At 42.1% G+C, this 23,975-nt stretch overlaps 1 protein-coding gene across 4 annotated transcripts in view; it reads right to left on the reverse strand.

Moving 5' to 3' along the window:
* LOC126194796 (lipase 3-like) overlaps positions 1–23,975 on the reverse strand; it is a 172,709-nt gene that overhangs the window by 63,338 nt on the left and 85,396 nt on the right. For all 4 annotated transcript variants that reach the window (XM_049933104.1, XM_049933105.1, XM_049933103.1 and 1 more), the window contains exons 4-5: positions 19,144–19,258; positions 8,470–8,716 (exon numbers count right to left, since the gene is read on the reverse strand). In XM_049933104.1, the coding sequence (XP_049789061.1) occupies positions 8,470–8,716; positions 19,144–19,258 (362 nt within the window). The remainder of the gene's footprint in view (positions 1–8,469; positions 8,717–19,143; positions 19,259–23,975) is intronic.

Consider the following 23,975-nt stretch of genomic DNA (forward strand, 5'->3'; position numbering starts at 1 on the left):
GTAATCTGTAACACCTGAGGGTATAATTACATTAGTCCTTAGGGGGGTACATGCTTACTTTGTGTACCATGTGTTTGGCAAGCACAAGGAGCCCTAGCTAATATGGTATTTGCTTATAGAACTTTACACATCGGTACCATATTCCTCTAACACACAAATTACACAGCTATCTGATCATTTAACTGAGAGATAAACATTTTTTTTACAACATCAGTGACACATGTTTACGCAATTACACAGTTGGGTAACTTCACACTTATGAACTTGTATTTTGTCTGTACTTTGTGAACTGTTCATATTTTTTCGGAACCATTGTGATACTATGAGAGCTTTGAATGATGTCTTTGGTAAGGGAGCATGATTTTTTTAAAGTACGTTTGAGGTAGATGACACTATTGAAATGAGCAGAGTATTTTTTTTTAGGTTTTGACATTATTGCAGAAAGCTACGACGTTTTTGAGAGTTGACTGAGGTGTTTGATGTTATTTTTACTACGACGATGTGTATTATGCTGTTGAGGTATGTTTATGATAAATAAGCTGATGCTATATGAGGAATTTGATTATGCTATGTATTTATTATGATGAAATATTGAAGAAGTGTCGACGAATATGTATATGTGTAATAAGGTAAGGAATAATGAGTAGTGGTTAGGGACTCTGACTTGTGAAAAAGGATGTTGGAAACCAAGAATCGTACTTTGTTATGAAATGTGTGTAAATGCGTGAATGTATCACAATGGTGGAGAAAATTTTTGGACACTATTATATTTATAGGATTTTGTTTCTACACATTTGTAATGCAAATTATCGACCTGTGAAATTTTTATATGAGACTGTCACTGTAGTGCAAACTGGTGTCGTAAATATTTCGGTAAGAAAGTTAAGTGACCACCTTCACGTAATGCGTCGTGGGCACCCAGCTGCGCGACAGTCGCCTGGAAAAAAGCCATTAGTGTGTGCCTTCCAGAGGCACAGATGGAGAAGAAAAAAGAGGCCATTATCCTCACTATTGACATTCCTTTGTAGAAAGCATCGCAAATACAAGACGCTCAAACTTGAAAACATATGGTTACACTGTGGAGCTCTTAATTTATATTTACTAAAATGCTTAATGAAATGTTGAGAAACATTTTTACATCTATTATCTTTCTAGTTGAGAGATTGCTCAATTTGTTTAATATCTAGTTTCTAGCTGCACTGCAGCATTGGTTAAAATAAAATTTTATAGATGTACAAATATAAATATTTTCTGTCTATAGATCCAGTAAATAATAATTTTGTGATATACTTCCAAAAAAATGAGGAAGCACAAAAAGACATTTCCCTTCACAGGAACTGCATACATAATTTTCTTTTCAACTACTCAGTAATTTTTTATAGAATAAGTTTTTGTGGTGCACCACTTTAATTACATAGACATTAAGATGTGAATATACATTTCCCTTATCTGCATTGTTGTCTTTCGTGTAATATTTTTTCTGCTTGAGCTTTGTCATGTTTAGGTATAAGTTATTTCATTTGCTGCTGCTGGTTGCCAGGCATAGTGTTACTGAATATGACTTTGTATTACTCTGTTAAGCCAGTTTTACTACTGATTTATTTTTATTGTTTGCTGCACATTGCCTTATATTAGTTGTAATATTGTAATTGCTCTGTTAATTTATTTTACTGCTGCTTGCTTTGCCAATTTGAATTTTTGTCATTGCTGTTTGTGTTAATTTGTTATGTGCTGCTGCATTGCCTCGTCCCGTGGTATATATATCTGAGCTCAGTAGATTTAAGTTAGCTTAAGAGGGGGTAGACTATATAAGAAACTAACTATGATGAATTGGAGGAAATGCATTGAGAAGCTATAAGAAAATGGTTTGGCCAAAAAAAAGTAGTGTGCAGTGGAGAAAAACTAGTTTTGAAAGAGGATGTGAACAGAATACACAAAGCAGGCTTAGATAGGACTTTTTGGGAATAATGATGAATGGAGGGAGATCTCCATGCAAAATACTGCAGTAAAACAAACCCTGTCCTTTCCTTTTGTGTCATCCCTCTATCTGTTTGTGTACCCTTGTGTATTTGTGTTTTTCCTGTCTTTATGTGTTTAGCTGATGAGAGCTATGTTGAAGAATTTTTCTAATACTATGATATTTACTTTGTAAAGATGTTTAGACATTATTTATTCTGTTTTGTTGCTCATATGTGAAGGTGATGTTTCAAAAGTTATTCTGATCTTTATCTCATGTACTTATGTCATTATTTTTGTAACACTGATGTATATGTTTACTTCTATTCTTTTGTAAAGCCTGTGTTACTACAAATGTTATCTGTATTGTTATGTTCTTTAATGATGTATTTTGTACCTTTGTTATTGTATTTTTATGTTATCAAATTGTAATTGTAACCAGTTCTTCAAATTAAGTATCATTTCACTGCACACGTTTCTGTTGGTCATAATATATGCACAGTATGTGAGAAGTTGGGACTGTTAGTGCTTGCACATGTGTTGATAATTCAGCAAGGGACTAGATAACAGCATTGCTGGTTCTAAGGACATTTCAAAAAACTTTTTTGTGAGTGCACAAGTGGTGGTTTATGGACTTGCTATATTGTCCGCAAGACTCTTCGATGGTGATTGTGCACCTGCACAGTCGCAACAGATGGTTGCTGGCCGTCTCTACAGGGACTACAGTGGGTCTGCATCTCTGGTGGCCCACCAATACCATTATTTCTACAAAGACTGCAGTGGGTCTGCACCTCTGGTGGCCCACCAATACCACAATCTCTACCAGGACTACGGTGGGTCTGCTCTGTGGTGACCTACCTACCAGTATTCTTCAAAACTTCGACTGACTCTGCTGTGAGTTTGCTCTGTTGTGGCCCATTACCTGTCTGCATGTCGAGAGTCAGCACTGTCTTTCCGTTGGAAGGACACCGCTACTTCTTCAAGGCTGCATGGAAATCCACTACTTCCATGTGTATTTTCTTTTACGGCTGAGACTTTGAGAAAAACACTGCAATTTTACTGTGATGAACGATCAGGACTGTCTTAATGGACTGTAAAAAAAATTTTAGCTTTTGACCAACATTGTATCAATAAGTGTGTGCATTTGATATCTTTGTTATTGTAATTATGAAAAATTTTTTCAAATCTGTATTGGCTACTGCCAAAAACAATTTGTAAAATTTTTTTGGGGAGCATGGGGTCTATGTAAGTAGGCTGTTTATGTTTTCTTATTGGTAACGCCACGTAGCGCTCTGTATGAAAATCACTAGCTGTGCTGAGTGCAGTCTATGGCTGCTTTGCATTGTTGTAATACTCGCCATTGTAGCATTGGGCACTTGGCTGTTAACAGCGCGTAGCGTTGCGCAGTTGGAGGTGAGCCGTCAGCAGTGGTGGATGTGGGGAGAGAAATGGCGGAGTTTTGAAATTTGTAAGACTGGATATCATGAACTGCTATATATTTTATGACTTTCGAACACTATTAAGGTAATTACATTGTTTGTTCTCTATCAAAATCTTTCATTTGCTAACTATGCCTATCAGTATTTAGTGCTTTCAGTAGTCTGAATCTTTTAATTAGCTGGCAGTAGTGGCGCTCGCTGTATTGCAGTAGTTCGAGTAACAAAGATTTTTGTGAGGTAAGTGATTTGTGAAAGGTATAGGTTATTGTTAGTCAGGGCCATTCTTTTGTAGGGATTTTTGAAAGTCAGATTGCGTTGCGCTAAAAATACTGTGTGTCAGTTTAAGCACGGTCATGTATAATTGTTGTAAGGGGATGTTTCATGTGTTATTAAAGTATGCTGTTTCAAGGCAATGACACATTGAAGAGTTATCAAAAACACATCATTCTCGGTATGATTGATTATAATTAAATGTCAGTTAATTGCATAACGGCAAATAATATCTTCAGGAGAACCTAAGATGATCATCTGTCAGGAAAGTTCTTTGTAGCAAAGTGAAGTGAGATATGGTGTCACAAATTTTGAATACCGCCGTTTACATAATGCTCTTTACAGTTCTCTTTTCCACCTTCATGTATCTAAAATATTTGGGACTTTCTTATTAATTTAATAGAAGTATGTTTACAGTATTCGATGTTAGGTACAGATATGAGTGCTGTCTCTCTAGATTCTATACTTTCTAACAAATTGCCTTGTTTCTGTTTCTACTGGAGCAGTTACAAATGTTTTGGGATCTGTGTGCACTGTTTCTGTGGTATGTGTACTAGAACTGAATTTCATTGTTATGTGTGGAGAGCACATAAAATGTTGTAAATGTAACTTAAGTCATAAATGGATTAAGTTTTGTATCATAGATGGATCAGCAGGCACAGTATAGCTGATCCGAATACATTGACAGAAGGCATTATGATTTGACTACACTGACAGAAAAAAATCACGGCACATCATCTACTAGACGTAAAAACACGCCTACCAACTTTCATTTACGTCGCGCAATTATTCCCAGTGTTTTTCCATCAGTATATATGTTTTTATTTCCGTAAATTAGTACAGCAAATGGAAATTGACTGTATGTCTCCAAATTTCATCATACATGGGGAAAGTATTGCTGCCTAATCAGCAAACAGCCAGAAGCTTGCCTATGACACTTTCACAGTATATCAACTTGTACTCGTCAGTTGACATACATTGTGCATGTTTGACATGACCTGCATTCGTAGTGAATATATGAAACTTCTTGTTCCAGCACGTCATTTATAACAATTATTATCATGTAATCTTCACTATTTATGTACATGATGTTCAGAAGACAATTCTTGCAATTTGTTGATCCATATTCTCAGGCATTTTCTCAAAATCGAAAAAACTCACCCTTGAGAGAGAGCACTCTCATACATATATAGCATCGAATACTACAAATCATACCTTCATTAAATCAATAACAAAGTTCGAAAATGTGTTAGAATCGCAAAGGTGAATATATAAGATTTTTTGAAGTAGCACAATGTGAACAAAGACCTTCATACTTTGTAACTGCAAGCTTCTACCCATGACACCATGATGAACTTACATAACAGGTGACCATCTTTTTCATCTTCAGCTGTCCTTAAGGCGTTGACCGCCATTATATCATTAACCGACTTTTAATTATAACAAATTGTACCAAGAATGCTGACATTTTGATAAATCTTCAATATGCCATTTCCTCAGAGTAAAACACTTTAATAAAACGGAAGTTATAATACCAAAACCACCAAATACAAAATGCAATATGCGGACTTCCAAGTTCTTTAAAGTAATAGCTGACAAAAACCTCAAACAGTTGATATAAGTGGTGGCTTTGATATTTTGACATCACTTTCTTAGATTACTTGGGTACAAACAGTCTCTCCCTGGACAAATGGATTAGTTCTGCCATCTTTGATTGCTCATGACCGTTTAATCTTGAAAGGGAGGACAAACTCTGGTAATGCTGTAGGTGCTGAAGGAGGGGATAATAAATCATGTCAGTTCCCTTGTCTGCAGAAGGAAAATAGAGGGGGAGTGAGATGGCAGAATGGCTGGGGAGGAGAGTAACCTTGAGCTTGACCTTGGGGGAGATCTGACAACAATGCAGCCTGCACTGATACTTCTCTAGTCCCCCTACAACATCAATCCAGTAAGTTTTGAGACTGGTTTAACAAAAATTAGAGAAAAGTTCAGATGGTGGTTTTAATGTTTCAGGTGTTCTACGTAGTGTTCCCCCCACTTGAGTACAATGCACAGAGTAATCATAAAACCATGTAAAACCGTAGAAAAGTTCTTCTTTGAGGTGTTGTTTAGCTTGCACATCACATAAGCTTAAATATTGGTTACCTTGTCAAAGAGCTGACCCTTCAAGTGACTTTCTGGACTTTCTCACTTTGTGGTAAGTTTGTATTGGTAACACTAAATCTTGTCACCTTTGGTGATTTTTTTCTAGACTAGAAGTTTCCATATTTTGGATTTTGATCAGATTGCCACAGTTGTAGTTCGACTGTCAAAGTGTATGGGACAAACTTGAGCCAGCCCAGTTGGCCGTGTGGTCTAATGCACAGCTTTCCGGGTGGGAAGGAGCACCGTCCCCGGCACGAATCCGCCCGGTGGATTTGTGTTGAGGTCCGGTGAGCCGGCCAGTCTGTGGATGGTTTTTAGGCGGTTTTCCATCTGCCTTGGCAAATACGGGCTGGTTCCCCTTATTCCACCTCAGCTACACTATGTTGGCAATTGCTCTGCAAACAAGTTATCCATGTATGTGTACACCACCATTACACAAACATAGGGGTTACACTCATCTGGTGTGAGCTGTTCCCTGGGGAGTCCACCAGGGGCTGAACCACACAATAACCCTGGATTCAGTGTGGGGCAGCGGAGGGTGAAGAGGGGTGAAGTGGACTGCGATAGTCGTCGTGGAGTTGCGGACCACTGCGGCTGCAGTGGGGACGGAGCCTCTCCGTCGTTTATAGGTCCCCGGTTAACATAATACACTCCTGGAAATTGAAAAAAGAACACATTGACACCGGTGTGTCAGACCTACCATACTTGCTCCGGACACTGCGAGAGGGCTGTACAAGCAATGATCACACGCACGGCATAGCGAACACACCAGGAACCGCGGTGTTGGCCGTCGAATGGCGCTAACTGCGCAGCATTTGTGCACCGCCGCCGTCAGTGTCAGCCAGTTTGCCGTGGCATATGGAGCTCCATCGCAGTCTTTAACACTGGTAGCATGCCGCGACAGCGTGGACGTGAACCGTATGTGCAGTTGACGGACTTTGAGCGAGGGCGTATAGTGGGCATGCGGGAGGCCGGGTGGACGTACTGCCGAATTGCTCAACACGTGGGGCGTGAGGTCTCCACAGTACATCGATGTTGTCTCCAGTGGTCGGCGGAAGGTGCACGTGCCCGTCGACCTGGGACCGGACCGCAGCAACGCACGGATGCACGCCAAGACCGTAGGATCCTACGCAGTGCCGTAGGGGACCGCACCGCCACTTCCCAGCAAATTAGGGACACTGTTGCTCCTGGGGTATCGGCGAGGACCATTCGCAACCGTCTCCATGAAGCTGGGCTACGGTCCCGCACACCGTTAGGCCGTCTTCCGCTCACGCCCCAACATCGTGCAGCCCGCCTCCAGTGGTGTCGCGACAGGCGTGAATGGAGGGACGAATGGAGACGTGTCGTCTTCAGCGATGAGAGTCGCTTCTGCCTTGGTGCCAATAATGATCGTATGCGTGTTTGGCGCCGTGCAGGTGAGCGCCACAATCAGGACTGCATACGACCGAGGCACACAGGGCCAACACCCGGCATCATGGTGTGGGGAGCGATCTCCTACACTGGCCGTACACCACTGGTGATCGTCGAGGGGACACTGAATAGTGCACGGTACATCCAAACCGTCATCGAACCCATCGTTCTACCATTCCTAGACCGGCAAGGGAACTTGCTGTTCCAACAGGACAATGCACGTCCGCATGTATCCCGTGCCACCCAACGTGCTCTAGAAGGTGTAAGTCAACTACCCTGGCCAGCAAGATCTCCGGATCTGTCCCCCATTGAGCATGTTTGGGACTGGATGAAGCGTCGTCTCACGCGGTCTGCACGTCCAGCACGAACGCTGGTCCAACTGAGGCGCCAGGTGGAAATGGCATGGCAAGCCGTTCCACAGGACTACATCCAGCATCTCTACGATCGTCTCCATGGGAGAATAGCAGCCTGCATTGCTGCGAAAGGTGGATATACACTGTACTAGTGCCGACATTGTGCATGCTCTGTTGCCTGTGTCTATGTGCCTGTGGTTCTGTCAGTGTGATCATGTGATGTATCTGACCCCAGGAATGTGTCAATAAAGTTTCCCCTTCCTGGGACAATGAATTCACGGTGTTCTTACTTCAATTTCCAGGAGTGTATAACATGGGACAAACTTTAAACACACTTTTCTCTTCTTCAGAACATTCTGGAGAATGTCTCGAATAATTAGAGATGTTGCTCCAATTTTAATTGTGACACAACAGTGTTGACATATTCTGGCTGCACGTAGACTATTTAAAACTGCCTGCTTACAACTGACTGGTGGAATGCACTACTGCAGTACAGAGTTGTTAATTCAACATGCTACTGTAGTTATTGCGTTGACAGCGCCTATACGACAAGAATAAAGCCAATATTGGAACTGTTCCGACCGTTGGTATATTGTGATTTCTCTCTACAGCTGTTTTTTTTAAATATTTTTATCTATCTGATAGCAGTATCGTTTAATAAACATAAAAGTAAATCTTTGTATAGCCCCACTTGCCAGGTCAATTTTTAACTGTTAATTTTTCCAGATTAGGAGAAAATAAGCCATGTCGCAAATTGGCTGAATTGCAAGGGAGGGTTGACTGTTGGATACCTAACTACTCCGTCTTTCTGGAGCGGAGTCAACTGCATGCATTCTTCGCACCCATCTCTGGAATGGCTAAGGAAAACTTTTGCAAAACAGTTGGGGTGGACTTACGATGGCCTTATCGGGGAACAAGGCGATGGCCTTCAGGAGCTGGCTGTGTCGCTGCGTGAAGAGCACGGCGGGCGCCATGAGGAAGGCAGCCCTGACGACGGAGCGCATGCGCGGCACCAGCTCCAGCCACGTGTAGAATGCGTTGCCGCCCGCGCTAACCCCCACGAAGAAGACGCGGGGATTCCCCGTCAGGCGTCGCGTCAGCGACAGCAATGCCGGCATGTCGTACCGCCCCACGTCGTCCAGCCTGAAAAGTGCGCGTGCAAAAAGGCGGAATAATTACCCGCAAATGACATGTAAAAACTGAGGTTTAAAATTAATATAAGTTACTCTAAATTAGACTAAATTCATGTAAAGTATGTCGTACCATACGTCAGAAAGCGTTGCACGATATTTAGTTATGCAGCGAGGTCAGAAATAGTATAAAAAGCTTATAAGGATGTTGCAGGATAGGCTGTGCCGACAAGTAATTATTAAGGAAAAAGTTCGATATGGTTTGCTGTTTCCGATATAAGCAGCACTGAAGTTACCCAGTCAGGTACGAGGGAGGTTTGAAAATTTCTCGGAATCACCACGAGAGGACAGCGCTAGCGCAAACAGTTGTTTACGTGATATCGGACTGTTGCCTATTGCGTGCCACGTCAGTGCTCTTGGAAGAGAGCTGTGGTGGTGATGTAGCTCTGTTGATCCAGCGTAGTGATTTGCGAAGATGGATAAAATCGAGATTCGAGCGGTGATTAAGTACTTTGTAAAGAAAGGTATGAAAGCAAAGGACATTCATGCCGATTACCAAGGCACACTGGGGGAATCTACTCCTTCATATTCAACTGTTGCCAAGTGGAAGATTGAATTTAAATTTGGTCGGGAAAACTTAGATGATGACCCGCGCAGTGATAGGCCAAGATTTGTCACTACTCCAGAAATCTAGAAAAGGTGCACAAAATGGTCATGGAGGATCGCAGATTGAAAGTGTGTGAAATTGTTCACGCTTGCCAGATGTCATCTGAAAGGATATATCACATTTTAACTGAAGAATTAGAAATGAAAAAATTATCTGCTAGATGGGTTCCGCGACTCTTGACGCTGGATCAAAAACGCATGAAAATCGACGTATTGGAACAATGTTTGGCCCGTTTTAGGAGAAACGAACAAGATTTTTTGCACCGGTTTGTGACCACAGATGAAACTTGGGTGCACTGCTGTACCCCAGAGACAAAACAACAGTCAAAGCCGAGGAAACATGCTGATTCTCCGCCAACAAAGAAAGCAAAGACAATTCCTTTGGCGGGAAAGGTCTTGGCATCAGTGTTCTGGGATACAAAGAGGATTCTGTTTGTAGATTGTCTCCCCACTGGGCAAACAATTACTGGAGAATACTATGCTACCTCCGTGGACAAATTGCAACAAAAGATACGATAAAAAAGGCCAGGTTTAGCAAGGAAGAAAGTCATCTTCCATCAAGACAATGCGCGCCCGCACACATGTGCCGTCACCGTGGCAAAATTACATGAACTAAGGTATGAACTGTTGGCACACCCGCCTTATTCACCTGATATGGCTCCGTCAGACTTCCATCTCCTCCCAAAACAAAATTTTTCTTGGTGGACGAATTATTTTGCGAGCCTGGAGGAAACTCATTTTCGACATGGGGTCAAGGCACTGGAACATCGTTGGACCAAGTGCATTAATCTACAAGGAGACTACATTGAAAAATAAAAAACGTTTCAGTGATGTAAGTTTTTTTTCTATTCCGTTCCGAGAACTTTGCAAATCACCCTCGTAGTAACATATATACACATACGATCAAGGACCCTGAAGACCATGCTCCGACCTCACAATGTTCCCCCATAGATTACGATCTTGTGCACTTTGGATTTAGTTCTCATCGAAACACAACTACTGAAGCTCTTTCTGCAGTTCATCGTCCCATCGCTTCCTTGGTCTTCCAATTGGACGAGTTCCGTCAGGTTTTCCTTTAAACCCAGCATGTTTCTGGCCGTCTAGCACTGTTCCCTGCGAGGCTTATTCTCCAAACTTTCATTTTCTGCATGATGTGTGGTGTTTAATTGGTCATTCAGTTTCGGTTCTTTCTACTTCTCCATGTGTTCTCTTCGCTGGTTGGTGCAAATACATTTCTCATGATTTTCCGTTCAAAGATCAACAGGTCCTCGTCATCTTCTTTTTGTGGAGCTTAACGTATCTGTCCCATATGATAATACCAGTATTGTCACTGCATTATAGGCCTTAATATTGACTGACAGATTTTTTGTTGATATTATCTGCTTCTGACTGGAATAAGTTTTAGACACATTGACAATACATTCATTAATTTCTTGAACCAAGAGCCGAGTACTTAAAATTTTTCACTCTGATTATACTCCCTATTTCATCCTGCAATGCGGCGCTTTTAGGAGCTTTCTGAATACTTCTATCATTTCAGTCTTCTCCATATTAATCGCCACACCAAACTTACTAGCTGCTTTGTGCCATCTCTTCCTCTTAATGCGCTATGGCTGCAATGTCGTCAGCATATTTCATAGCTGTGTTCTTCCATTTAGGACCACCCCATTACCTTCTCTTTTCATTTCCGCGCTTGATTTTTCGAGGAGCAAATTAAAAGCTGTGGCAAAATGGCATCACATTGTCTCACATTTGTTCTGATATTGAATTCCGTGGATAGCCCCCCTCTGGTATTTCACCTTGGCTTTTGTCTCTGCTGTACACACCTTCACCAAGTTAACTAGCGTCGTTGGTATGTCAAGCTCGCTCAGGATGTATATAATCAGTGTATACTAATATACACCTTTGAGAAATCTACAAATGTTACTAGGAACCGAAGACTAACTTCCCAGCACTTCTCTCAGATTTGCATCTTGGTAAAAATTTGATACATACTTGATCTTCCTGTCCGAAAAGCTGCCACGTACTCTCCAACGTCATCTTCAGCAAAAGGCTTCAGATTTTCAAGAATTGTTAGTGATAGCACTTTGTATGGTACACTTAGTAGAGTCATACTTCTATAATTACTACAGTTCCCTTTATTGTTCTTTTTGTGCAGTGGGATAATGGTAGCTGACTTCCACTCCTTTGGGATCTCCTCCTTCTCCATTCTTCAGTTATGAGACTGTGTATCTCTTTCTGAAATGTTTCACCTCCTGCCTTCAACAGGTAGTTGCGCGCTTAAATTCAAGCAACCTGCCAGAGACAATACCGCCAAACGTGCTCTTCGTTGGATTTCCTCAAACCGAAAAGACTTAGCTTTTGCTCACCATCTTAAATTTATCACTTCCGAAAAAGGTATATTTTAACTAGTAATGAACATTTGAATAAGTGGTAACTCCGGGACCAGTAGTCGTCTGCACATTACATTTTAGCACGTGCAGTTACTTGAATCTGCATACGCAACGATCTGATGGGCTAACATCAATGATAATTAAATTGGAAATGGGAAATGGCGTAATTACTTGAATTTTTTCTGAACAATTATTTATTCGTGAAACCTACCATGCAATAACATTACAAGATTTTCAGACTGTTTCTGACCAGCCTGTACTCCTATAAATAGCATCGCAGAGGGAAGAAGTCCTAAACTGCATAGGCGATTTTAGCTGGCTGCCACATGCAACACCTATGAATGTTCTTTATAGCATATTTTTGTATCCACAGCAGCATAAAATGAAATGTCACAACTATAAGAGCGCACAATGCATTATAACAACAGATTCTGTTTTTTAAAAAAAGTTTGGCTTAATATAAAGGCTGTTAAAAAATATGCTGTATTTTAACAGATGGTAGTATGGATTAAAAAAAAGAAAGAAAAAGAATGTCCAGTAAAGATGGTTTCTAAAACGCATACTTTAAGAGCCATAACCACTGTTCAGTAGACGGAGATGTGTTTCGCAGTAGCGAAGATGTTCAGGTGCTCACAGCACTTAAGGTATGCATTTTAGAGCCATGTTTATTGGACTTTTTGTCTTATCCATACCGCCACCTCTCAAAATATGGAACATTTTTAACACCCTGTGTTTCAGTTTGACAGTGTGCCTGGTAGTGTAATGCGTTTATCTTCTGAATTTATCAAGTATCAGTAACTTAAGGGCGATGAGTGAGGTTCTACAACTTTTTCATTAATTCAGGTGACTGTTTCTATTAGAGTATGTGTGCAGTAAACAAAATCCTCGATATTTAATTTCTTTTAAAGCATTTGTACATACACTTGTGTGGAAAGCTTAAGGACGAATGTAACCTTTGCATAATGTTTCACTACCAAGCAACGCAGCTCGACGAGACTTGGACCCAGGGCCGGTTTAGGGCCCAAGCGGCACAAAACACTTGCTGCGCGAAGTTGAGAGAGTAGCAGTGTTGCACAGCTGCAAAATTTCAATACGTATCACAGTTATTAATAGCGGCTGCTTGGGGGGCCAAGGAGAGAGGGGGGAAACCGACTGGTTAAAACGGATACAGGTATTTTAGTACTGAATAACCGGTATTTTTTGGTATTTCTTTGGTCTCAGTTATAACAGGTATTTTTGTTTTTTACTAGTAATCGGGAAAAAGAACGGAAATTTCAGTTAGCCATAACCGCAGTACTAAATTTTTTGTTTTTAAATAAACCTTTTCCAAAGAACTGTTAATTTTTATTCGTGAAATTTAAATTGCATCGAAATATTGCTTTATTACAAAAAATTACGCAAAAAAGTCGTCAGTGCTATTTTAATAACAGTGCCGATAGAAACGAGCAACAAACACATGGCATAAGAATTGGTACAACATTGCTGAAACACTAATGTACTAGTTACCACGTGGTCAGGCCTGTTGGATGGTATTCTTGTACAATCTACATGCAGTGTGCAATAGTTGCCCCATCTGGTCTATACGGCAGTTTCTCAGTGTCGTTCGAGCATCAGTTGTATTACAGAACGGCACCATCCCTAGTCTGGAAATATTTTACAGTGTGCGGTATCAATGAAGTACAATGCTCTATTTGCTTTAAAATAACAAAAATTGAAGGAGCCGCAAGAAACTTGTAACATAAATTAAAAGAAAACTTATAACTTATCAGTTCATTCATAGTTCAGAATAAAAATACAAAGCAGCAAGTCTGCTGCTCGTGTCTACACAACGTGCCCTTATCTGCTTGAAGCCCTTGAAAACGGACAAATATTTACACGAAAACAGAGGTCTTCAACCTCAGGTTTCACCATTCAGCATTGACTATTCGCAGTGTCCAAATAGTAGTATGATCCTCGAGTACAAATTGATTTTTAAGTAGAGTTTAAAAGAATTAAAATGAGTAGAAGAATACTGGTGATTTTTTGTAGTAGTCAAACAGGTATCACTGTTCGAGAAAAGCAGCGAACGCTGGACGAACCAACTTCTCCTTTATTGCCCTATTCAATTTAATATTTTGATTCTACGTATCTCGAAACTGAGGGAGTCAAAATTTTCAATCTTTGTTCGATTTCTACGTTTATTACAGGAAATAATAAGAATAAAAAACTGAAAATTGGTTATTTCAGAAGCCGGATATTTTGAGCGGTTTCAACAGTCGGATTAAACTGGGGCTAAAAAAAAACAATATAACCAAAAACCGTTGTTTCAGCGATAACCACCATCCCTGATGCCACGCAGAAAGGGGCGCGAAGTGTACAGTTTGTGTACATTGCGTATCACAATTAGCAGGAGAAACTGACACCGATGAAGGGGACGAGGGAAACGAAAGGACGGAGGGGTGACAAATGATAAGTCACTTGAGTGGAAATATATTTCGTATCGGCCCTGCTTGGACCGTACTTAGAAAAAACTGCTACAATACAGCTGAGTACAGTGCAGTACAGTACAGTAGAGGAGGTAACTGAAAGAAATACACAGTGAGGCGAACAGAAATGACACTTTTATTCAAAGACAATGATAACAATGAAATTATTATTATTATTATTAGCTGATTAGCTACTATTCTGGCATGATGTCTACACTTGTTTCGCTTCTTCATACTATTTTTGTATGGTCACCGTAAACGACAAGACCACAACAATTTCATTTATGCAGCTTATTGTTGACACATGCAACACACCGATAAAGAAATAAATTTCTTATATGCAACTGATTGCTTATTACTTCGTTGTACAGTGCGAGTCACTAATTATTGCCACCAAGAACAACTCCGAAAATAAGACTGGAGCTGAAAAGTTTGAGGGGCAAAATTTGCATAAAACAACGGCGGCCATAATATGAAGTTGGTTTTTTGTTGTTAGGTGGGGTGCTTCAGAGATACGAAGGTCAAATTTGGTTTTATTTTAATGGGATGATATAGTATGGTACTTATTTTCTGATAGCGTCTATCGAGACGAATCCAATGACGTGTAACAATAAGGTCTTTGAAGTTCAACGAAGGTCACGAAGTTGGCATGAACGTCCATTTACACAAGGTGTCCGAAGCGATAACCATTGGTATAAATGCAGTGCTGAAATCTTCTTATCATGGGTTGAGTCGTTTCCTTATCACTTCGGCACTTATCGAAGCATATGCTCTGACAACTCTATCTCGCATATCTTCAAGTGTAGTTGCAACGTCTTTATAAACAATGTCTTTTACGAATCCACACAAGAAAAAATCCAGTGGCGTCAAGTCTGGCGAATGAGCCGGCCACGACACATCCCTCTGCGTCCAATCCAACGGTTTTGGAATTATCTCTGCAACTGATTTATATCCATCAGCGAAAAACGTGCCGGACACCCATCGTGTTGATACCACATTCTGTTCCTTGTTCCTAAAGTTATTTGTTCCAAAAACAGACCTAACTTTTCTTGCAGGAATGTGGTGTACATCCTACCATTAAGATTTCCTTCGATGAAATAGTGGCCTATAATTCTGTTCTCCAGAATCCCACACCATACATTCACCGACCACGGTTTTTGGTGCGCCACTTGCCGCAGCCAACATGGATGTTCAGTTGCCGAATAATACATGTTATGCAGATTAACATTTCCATGGTTCGTGAATGTAGCCTCGTCAGTAAGTAAAATCAAATTAATAAATGTGTCATCGCTCTGAATCTGAAGTTGAGCCCATCGGCAGAATTCAATGCGACGCGTGCAATCCGCACTAGTTTATTCTTGGTGGAGACTGATACGGTAAGGATGATACCTATGGCGATGCAGAACATGAACAACACTACTCTGGCTTATGCCAGATTCCCTTGCGATTTGACGCGAACTAACACAAGGATCGCGAACCACAGTGCCAAGAGTACCAATTTCCGTTTCCTCGTTAGTAACTTTCCTTTACCGGATATGTTTCCGATGCGTTAAAGATCCAGTTGTTCTCTATTTATCACATACATAAGAGGGTTGGATTTGACAACCGATACAAAAGAGTTACATGTTTCCAGCTGTTACTGTCCTTCAAAGTAGTCACCAGCGTTGTGTAGAACCCGTTGTCATCGATGTGGAAGGAGTAGTATACCGTTAGCAGAGCCTGTTCTATTGATGGTGCGAATGGAGCGGTCTACTGCCTGTCGAATCTCTGGAACAGTTCTGAAGCGGATGCCACGAAGTGGTTCCTTCATCTTTGGATTCAAATCAGAGTCACAAAAACTTAAGTCCGGGGAGTATGGTGGATGGTACAGTACTTCCGAGTCCCATCGACAGAACAGAGCAGCCACAGCTTGAGCTATGCACCCGAGCATTGTCGTGAAAATGATGGGCGGGTTGCGCAGGAAGTGTCGCGCTTCTTTCTCAGATCTGGTCACAGGTGATCCTCCAAAAACGAACAGTAATACTGTGCATTGACGGTCTGCCTTGGAGGAACGTAATGCGTTAGGATAACACCATCACAGGCGTACACGAGAATCATCATAACTTTCACCATACTGGGGCTCTGATGCACTTTCGACTTTCGCTGCGACCCATAATGACGCCATTCGTTGGACTGGCGTTTCAGTTTTAGCTTCGTGGCATTCGATTCAGAACTGTTCCAGAGATTCGACAGGCAGTAGACCACCCCATCCGCACCATCAACAGAACAGGCTCTGCTGACGGTATACCACGCCTTCCACATCGCTGGAAACGGGTTCTACACAACGCTGGTGACTACTTTGAGTGACAACAACAGGTGCAAACACGTAACTCTTTTGTATCGATTGTGAATAAATAATTACCATATTTAAGTTCGAACCCTCGTATTTAAATGTACGACGTGTAGGGTGAGTACGTTGAGGAAATCTTTCAGCGTATAAATCTCTAGCTCTCACTGAATTTCGTTGGCATTCTCCGCAAATGAGAATCATATCGACTTGTGCTTCGAAGGAATACATCATTCACATTTGCTTGATTCGACGATAGCCGGCCGCGGTGGTCTAGCGGTTCTAGGCGCTCAGTCCGGAACCGCGTGACTGCTACGGTCGCAGGTTCGAATCCTGCCTCGGGCATGGATGTGTGTGGTGTCCTTAGGTTAGTTAGGTTTAAGTAGTTCTAAGTTCTAGGGGACTGATGACCACAGATGTTAAGTCCCATAGTGCTCAGAGCCATTTAATTCGACGATACTAGCTTTCTGTTCGTATTAGCGTTGTATTGCGAAACCGTCGAGTGGTGTTTACGTGTCAATGGCACATTAGATGGATACGCCGTATTCGGCGAATATTTACTATTTGTACCATCTACGAGAGAGAATTGACAGAGCTTGTGCTTCGGTAAGCGCCCAAGTGATACGGAGTGCCATTCAATCCACGATAAGAAGATTGCAGCACTGCATTGATACCAGTGGTCATCACGTCGAACATCTCTGTAAATGGATGTCATCTTTTTGACGTTCATTGACCTTCAGAGACCTTACTGTTACACATCATTGGATTCCCCTCGATAGCCGCTATCAGAAAGTAAGTACCAAACTATAGCATTCCATTAAAAAAAACAAACAAAGTTGACCTTCATATCTCTGACGCGACCCCACCTAGCAACAAAAAACCAACGTCATATTATGGCCCACGTTGTCCCACACAACTTTTGCCCCACAAACTTTTCAGTTACTATCATACTTTCGGAGTTATTCTAGGTGGCAATAGTTAGTGAATCACCCTTAATAACACTGAAATCACCACCATTCATTACGATCGCCTGAACACTGCAAAATGCAATAATGACAATTATCGTATGGCATTGTTGGCCGGGAGGCCCCATTCGGGGGAGTTCGGCCGCCGTATTGCAAGTCCTCTTTAGTTGAGGCTACTTCGGCGACTTGCGAGTCAATGATGATGAAGGACACACAACACCCAGGCCTCTGCCGAACCCGGGCCCCCTGCGTAGTAGGCGGTAACGCTACCGCTACGCTACGGGGGCGGACTGCAAAATGCAATAAATGGGTCGTAATAGGGTGCGTGATTGCAAGAGACGGCATACAGGTGTTATGCGCGGGAAATATACGATGTTGCATGGGAGTACTGTCTCCCAAATCTTTGAACGCAGCACACTCCCTAGTTAATGCCATTATGATCTTGCACTCCTTCCTTACGTGAGTCTTTTAAGGTGTGCATTCGGCCCTGACTTCATCTTTATGGATGACAATGCGCGACGGCATTGAACTGCACAGGTGGATAAACTCTTGGAACGAGAGGATATTCGGCAATTTTGGGTTGGCCTGCCCGTTCCTGCGACTTAAATCCCATCGAGGTCTGGTGGGATGCGTTGAGGAGAGGTGTTGAGCACGCGCACGTGCACGTGCACCAACCACCATCCAGCGATTGTCGACCGCGCTGGTGGCGAATGGAAGGCCCTACCACAAGAACTGCTTCCTTACCCTGTGGCCACCATGGGGGGCACGTTGCAAAAATGGTGCAAATGGCTCTAAGCACTATGGGACTTAACATCTGAGGTCATCAGTCCTCTAGACTTACAACTACTGAAACCCAACCAACCTAAGGACATCACACACATCCATGCTCGAGGCAGGATTCGAACCTGCTACCGTAGCAGCAGCTCGGTTCCGGACTGAAGAGCCTAGAACCGCTCGGCCACAGCGGCCGGCGGGACGTTGCAGAGCATGCATTATCGTCCATGGTGATCATTACTCCATTAGAACCATGTATCCAGGGGACCATCATAAACCGAGATGGCTTCAGTGTAATTACTGTCTTTGAATAAAAGTGTCATCTCTGTTCGTCTCACTGCTTATTTCTTTCAGTTACTTTCTGTATTATACTGTATCAATTCTTCCGTTGCATGGTCCAAGTTTCATCGAGCTACGTCACTTTGCAGTGACGCGTCATATGAAAGCTACTTTCATCTCTCTCTATTTTGTTGTTTTTTAATAAAATGATGTTATGAGTTCAGAGATTTTGCAGCGATTCCTACAGTGATATGTCAGGTCTTTCCAAGTCAATAACAAGTACCCTTGATTTCATTCAAGAACTGTACTGGATCAGCAAAATTGAGGCAATATTATCAAGATAAACAACTATAATTACTGGGCCACTCGAAAGGGGAAAATACCAAAGAAGAGGACCAGAAATGATTGACTGAAGTGGTCCAATGAGGCCGTAAAAGCAGAAGAAGAAGAAGAAGAAACAACTATAATGGGAGACGTAACCACCATTATTACAGTGTACATTATTCGCTGCATAGCGTTTGGCGTACGTGACCTGAAGCTCTCCCATGTAGCTGGTAGGGTAGGCCGCTTACGTGTATCGCCAGTACTGTGGGTCCCTGCGGGTCCATTTGCGGTGCCTTCTGGAGTAGGCGCAGCCGCGCTGGTTGCCTAGGACTACGTCATATCCGGCGTCCGCCAACATATATGCTGTTGGCAGAAAACTGAAATCAGCGAGACGTGTCAATCGTTGCCGCGTCAAATGTTACTTACAGTTTTAGACCTATCTCTATGCCATCAGTATTTCCTAAGTTACTGAAAAGGCTGTGTATGTAAGGGTAATTGATCATTTTATATCACATGATTTGCTATCAAATGTACAGTTTGGCTTTAGAAGTCGTTTAACAACTCAAAATGCTATATTGTCTTTTCTCTGTGAGGTAGTGGATGAGTTAAACAAAAGCTTTCGAACGCTTGGCATATTTTTTGATTTAACTAAGGTGTCTGATTGTGTTGATCACAAAATATTGCTCCTGAAGTTGGAGCAGTAAGGAATACGGGGAGTAGCTCACAATTGGTCCAGCTCTTACTTTAGCAATAGAGAGCAAAAGACCATTATTCACAGTGCTGAGAATATCTGTGATGTGGGGCCTGAGTGGGTTGCAGTCCAATGGGCTGTGCCCCAGGCATCAGTGTTGGGGCCACTCCTGTTCCTTATATGTATAAATGATATGCCTTCTAGTATTACGAGTAACTCTAAAACATTTCTGTTTGCTGATGACACTAGCTTGGTAGTAAAGGATGTTGCGTGCAACATTGGCTCTGTTTCAAATAGTGCATTTCATGACCTAAGACCATGGCTTTTAGACAATAAACTAACGTTAAATCAGAGTATGACTCAATTTTTATAGTTTCACACGATTCAACAAAACCTGACGTTTTAATTTCACAGAATGGGCGTATGAGTAGTGAAGCTTAACAGTTCAAATTTCTAGGTGTTCAGATAGGTAGTAAACTGTCGTGGAAAGCACACGTTTAGGATCTTGCTCAAAGACTTAATGCTGCCATTTTTACTATTCTAACGGTATCTGAAGTAAGTGATCGTTCGACATGAAAATTAATCTACTTTGCTTATTTTCATTCGCTTATGCCGTATGGCATTATATTTTGGGGTAACCATTCCCATTCTAAAAGGATATTTTTGCTGAGAAACGGGCGGTCCGGGCAATAAGTGGTGTAAGTTCGCGAACCTCTTGTCGACCCCTGTTCACGAGTTTGGGTATTTTGTCACTGGCCTCTCAATGTATATATATGCCTTACTGTCATTTCATGTTAACAATATTAACTTATTCCCAAGAATTAGCAGCTTTCACTCAGTTAATACCAGGCAGAAATCCAATCTGCATTTCGATCGCACTTCGTTGACTCTTCTGCATGAAAGTGTGTAGCGTATTGCTGCATCCATTTACAATAAGCTACCATAAGAACTAAAAAATCTTAGCAGTAATGCATGTGTTTTCAAATCTAAACTGAAGAGTTTCCTCTTGGGTCACTCTTCTATTTTGTCGAGTAGTTCCTTGAAAAATAAGCTGATTCTTGTTGTATTGTTGATTGCGTTTTCTTAAACTTATGGCTTTACTTTTTTCAGGTTCATGAACATGTTATTTTTATCTGTTATTGCTTTTATGTACTGACACGTTCCATGACCTTGGAGATTAGCTCCTCACTTTGGTCCTACAGAACTTGATATGTAAAAAAAAGAAAAGATACAAGCTCTGGAAGTGAAACGCACGTACGAGGATATTCAGGTTGCAGTACTTTGGCCGTCTGTTTCCATGCTTGTCAGAACGATCGTCGCTGGAAAGATTATGAGATACTGTAGTGCAAAACATGCATAGCAGCCAGCAAAGAATTAAACTGTCCTTTATTTTGTTAGTATATTCTCCGTCTTTATATCTGTCTTACCTATTTTGATTTGTCTTTTCACACACACAAACATGCACTTACACACACACTAACCAGCACCATGGACGTGGGAAGAGACAGGAATGTACACCTAGATAGAGGGGTTGGACAAAAATTTGGAAACACCGCGCCATATGCATGTTTAAATACAAACGCAGATGCTAGTGAAGCATGCAGCTGGTGCTGTTGTTGTATTTGGTCACGAACGCCACCTGTGCCGTTACCCCAGTACGTTACAAGTGTCAGTCGTGGTCAGAACAGTGTTCTGTGTGGTCGTGAGTGCATTGTGTTGGAGTTAAGCGAGTTCGAACATGAGAATATTGTTGGTGATTGTATGGTAGGTGCTTTTGTAGTGTTTGGTGTTTCACGAGGCACCGCATCGAAGATTTATATCACATACAGTAAAAAGCGGAAAAAGTGTCCCAAAAAGAATGACCCGATTTTAACTTATAATAATATTGAGATAAATGTCACTAGGTAACTGAAACAGCGCTAGATGTAATTGGCATGGTCTAGAGTTTCAGAAAAAATCCGGTAGATGTCGATACGAGCACTGACCTGGAGAGTGCAGCCAGTCTTGCGCAATATGGCGTCCGCACAACAGAAGGCGTATTGTGTTATTGAAATTAGTCGTATTCAATTAGTGATCGCGGTTCAGTGGGCGTTTCATATTCGATTTTGTGCTAAACCACAATCACCAAAGAACATTCGAAAGTGGTTTAAACAGTTTGAAGAAACAGGGTGCCACTGTAAAGGCAAAAGTCCTGGCCGGCCACGCGTTCCTGAACAAACAGTGGAACAAATCCGACGAGCATTTGAGTGGAGCCCCCGGAAGTTTACCCGTCGTGCTAGTCGAGAACTTGCGTTACCGCGCACGACAGTGTGGCGTGTGTTACAGCGTCATTTAGCCCTCAAACCACACTGATTACAACTGGTGCAAGCTCTTCCAGACACTGACAAAGTGAAGCGAGTGAACTTTACCAATGGTATTCTAGAGGAAGTGGAAGATAACACTTTTATGCCACGGTCGATATTCAGCGATGAGGAAACTTTCCATATTAGCAGTTAAGTTCACTGTCATAATGTGCGTACATGGGGGGCTCGAAAATCCTCATGAAACAACTGTACACGAACGTGATTCACCAAAAGTGAATGTTTTTTGTGCTGTTTCGCAAAGCAAGGTTTATGGACCCTACTTTTTTCGAGGAAGAAGCCATAACAGGACAGTAATATATTGAAATGCTACAGAACTGGTTATTCCCACAACTTGACTCTGACAATTTCATCCATCAGCAAGATGGAGCACCACCGCACTTGCACAATAATGAGCGCAGTTTCCTCAATGCCAACGTGCCTCAACATTGGATAGGGCGTACAGGACCGCGAGACCAGGCTTTACACTCTCGGCCTCCTAGGTCCCCTGACTTAACACAATGTGGTTTCTTCCTGGGGGATATGTTAAACAATGCGTTTACGTTCCTCCCTTGCCTCGTGACACTGATGAACTAAAAACCAAAATATCAGATGCTGTAGCTTTAGTGACAGAAGACACCTTACGCTCAGTTTGCGATGAATTCGGCTATCGGCTAGATGTCGTCCGTGCTGCCGATGGAGGACATATTGAACATTTATAATGGATTTTTTATAAACTTCTGTCTTTTATTAGTAATTTAGTATGCTATTTGTTGGTCTTCAGCCCTTCTTCCTAATAAATAATTCTATTTAAAATCAGGTCATTCTTTTTGGGACACCCTGTATTATCCGCTAAGTCACAGCGTAGACAAAAGTGTGTACTGAGAGATTGTGGTGGACAGTCATTGAAGAGGATTTTAATGGCAGATGAGAGGACGACAGCTGCAGAATTGAATGTCACACTCGCGAACCCTGTCACCAGCAAAACAACTCGAAGGGAGCTCCAGAAGCAGGGAATTGCAGGGCTCGAGCTGTGTCACGGGAATTCTCTCCCCCGTGGGCATTCCTGCAAGATTCAGAATATGTTCCTAATGAAGCTCCAAATAGCCTACAACGCCGGGACTTTGCCCTTCGCTTTTTAGGCATGCAAGGACATGGATGGTATGTGGCCAAGGAATATTGTGTGTACTGATGAGGCACATTTTATTCTGCATGGTGCCATGAATGTACAGAAATGTCTCGTATGCGGTTCTACTCCACCACATGTTGTGCAGGAACGCCCGCTGCACTCAGGTTATGTGACTGTGTGGTGTGGATTTACAAGCTCCTTCATTCTCAGTAGGTTGTCCTTCGAGGAGATTACACATCGTGGCTCTGTCAGGTGTACACTGACACCCGCACGTTATATGGATGTACTTGTACAACACATGATTCCGGCGTTGCAAAACCGCAACTGTGTCCACACCATTATTTTCATGCAAGATGTTTTTGTTTCGCTTTAGGGCGCGAAAACAACTGTGGTCACTCGACCCCAAGTCAAAACTATAGAACACGAAGACAGAGGAGTTAAAAAACGACTATAGTCAGTCCCAATTGACATAAGAGAAGACAGCTAAAAACAGGGACGTGGCGAAAGGGCTAAAAAGACACCATACAGAAACGCAGGTCCTAAACTAAAAATTAAATGGCCTTCACCATATTGTTTCGACGGATAAAAGTAAAACGCGGTCGACAGCCCGAACGTCAGTTGCTAAAACGGCCTATAGCTGAGACGGCAAATCCAAGCGCGAACGTAAACGGTTAAGAAATGGGCATTCTGTCAGGAAGTGGTGGACAGTTAAAACTTGGGTGCAGTGTGTACAAAGTGGTGGGGTAGCGCCACTTATCAAATGACGATGGCTAAAAAGGCAGTGCCCAATACGCAGCCGAGTTCAAATGACCTCCTCCCGGCGGGAGGGCAGAGAGGAGGTCGTCCAAACCGCTGGGACAGGCTTAACAAGTCGGGACTTATTCCCGTGAAGGGAGGACCATGGGCGATGCCAAAGGGACA

This window comes from Schistocerca nitens, chromosome 7 (assembly GCF_023898315.1).
Source record: "Schistocerca nitens isolate TAMUIC-IGC-003100 chromosome 7, iqSchNite1.1, whole genome shotgun sequence".
Lineage (NCBI taxonomy): Eukaryota > Metazoa > Arthropoda > Insecta > Orthoptera > Acrididae > Schistocerca > Schistocerca nitens.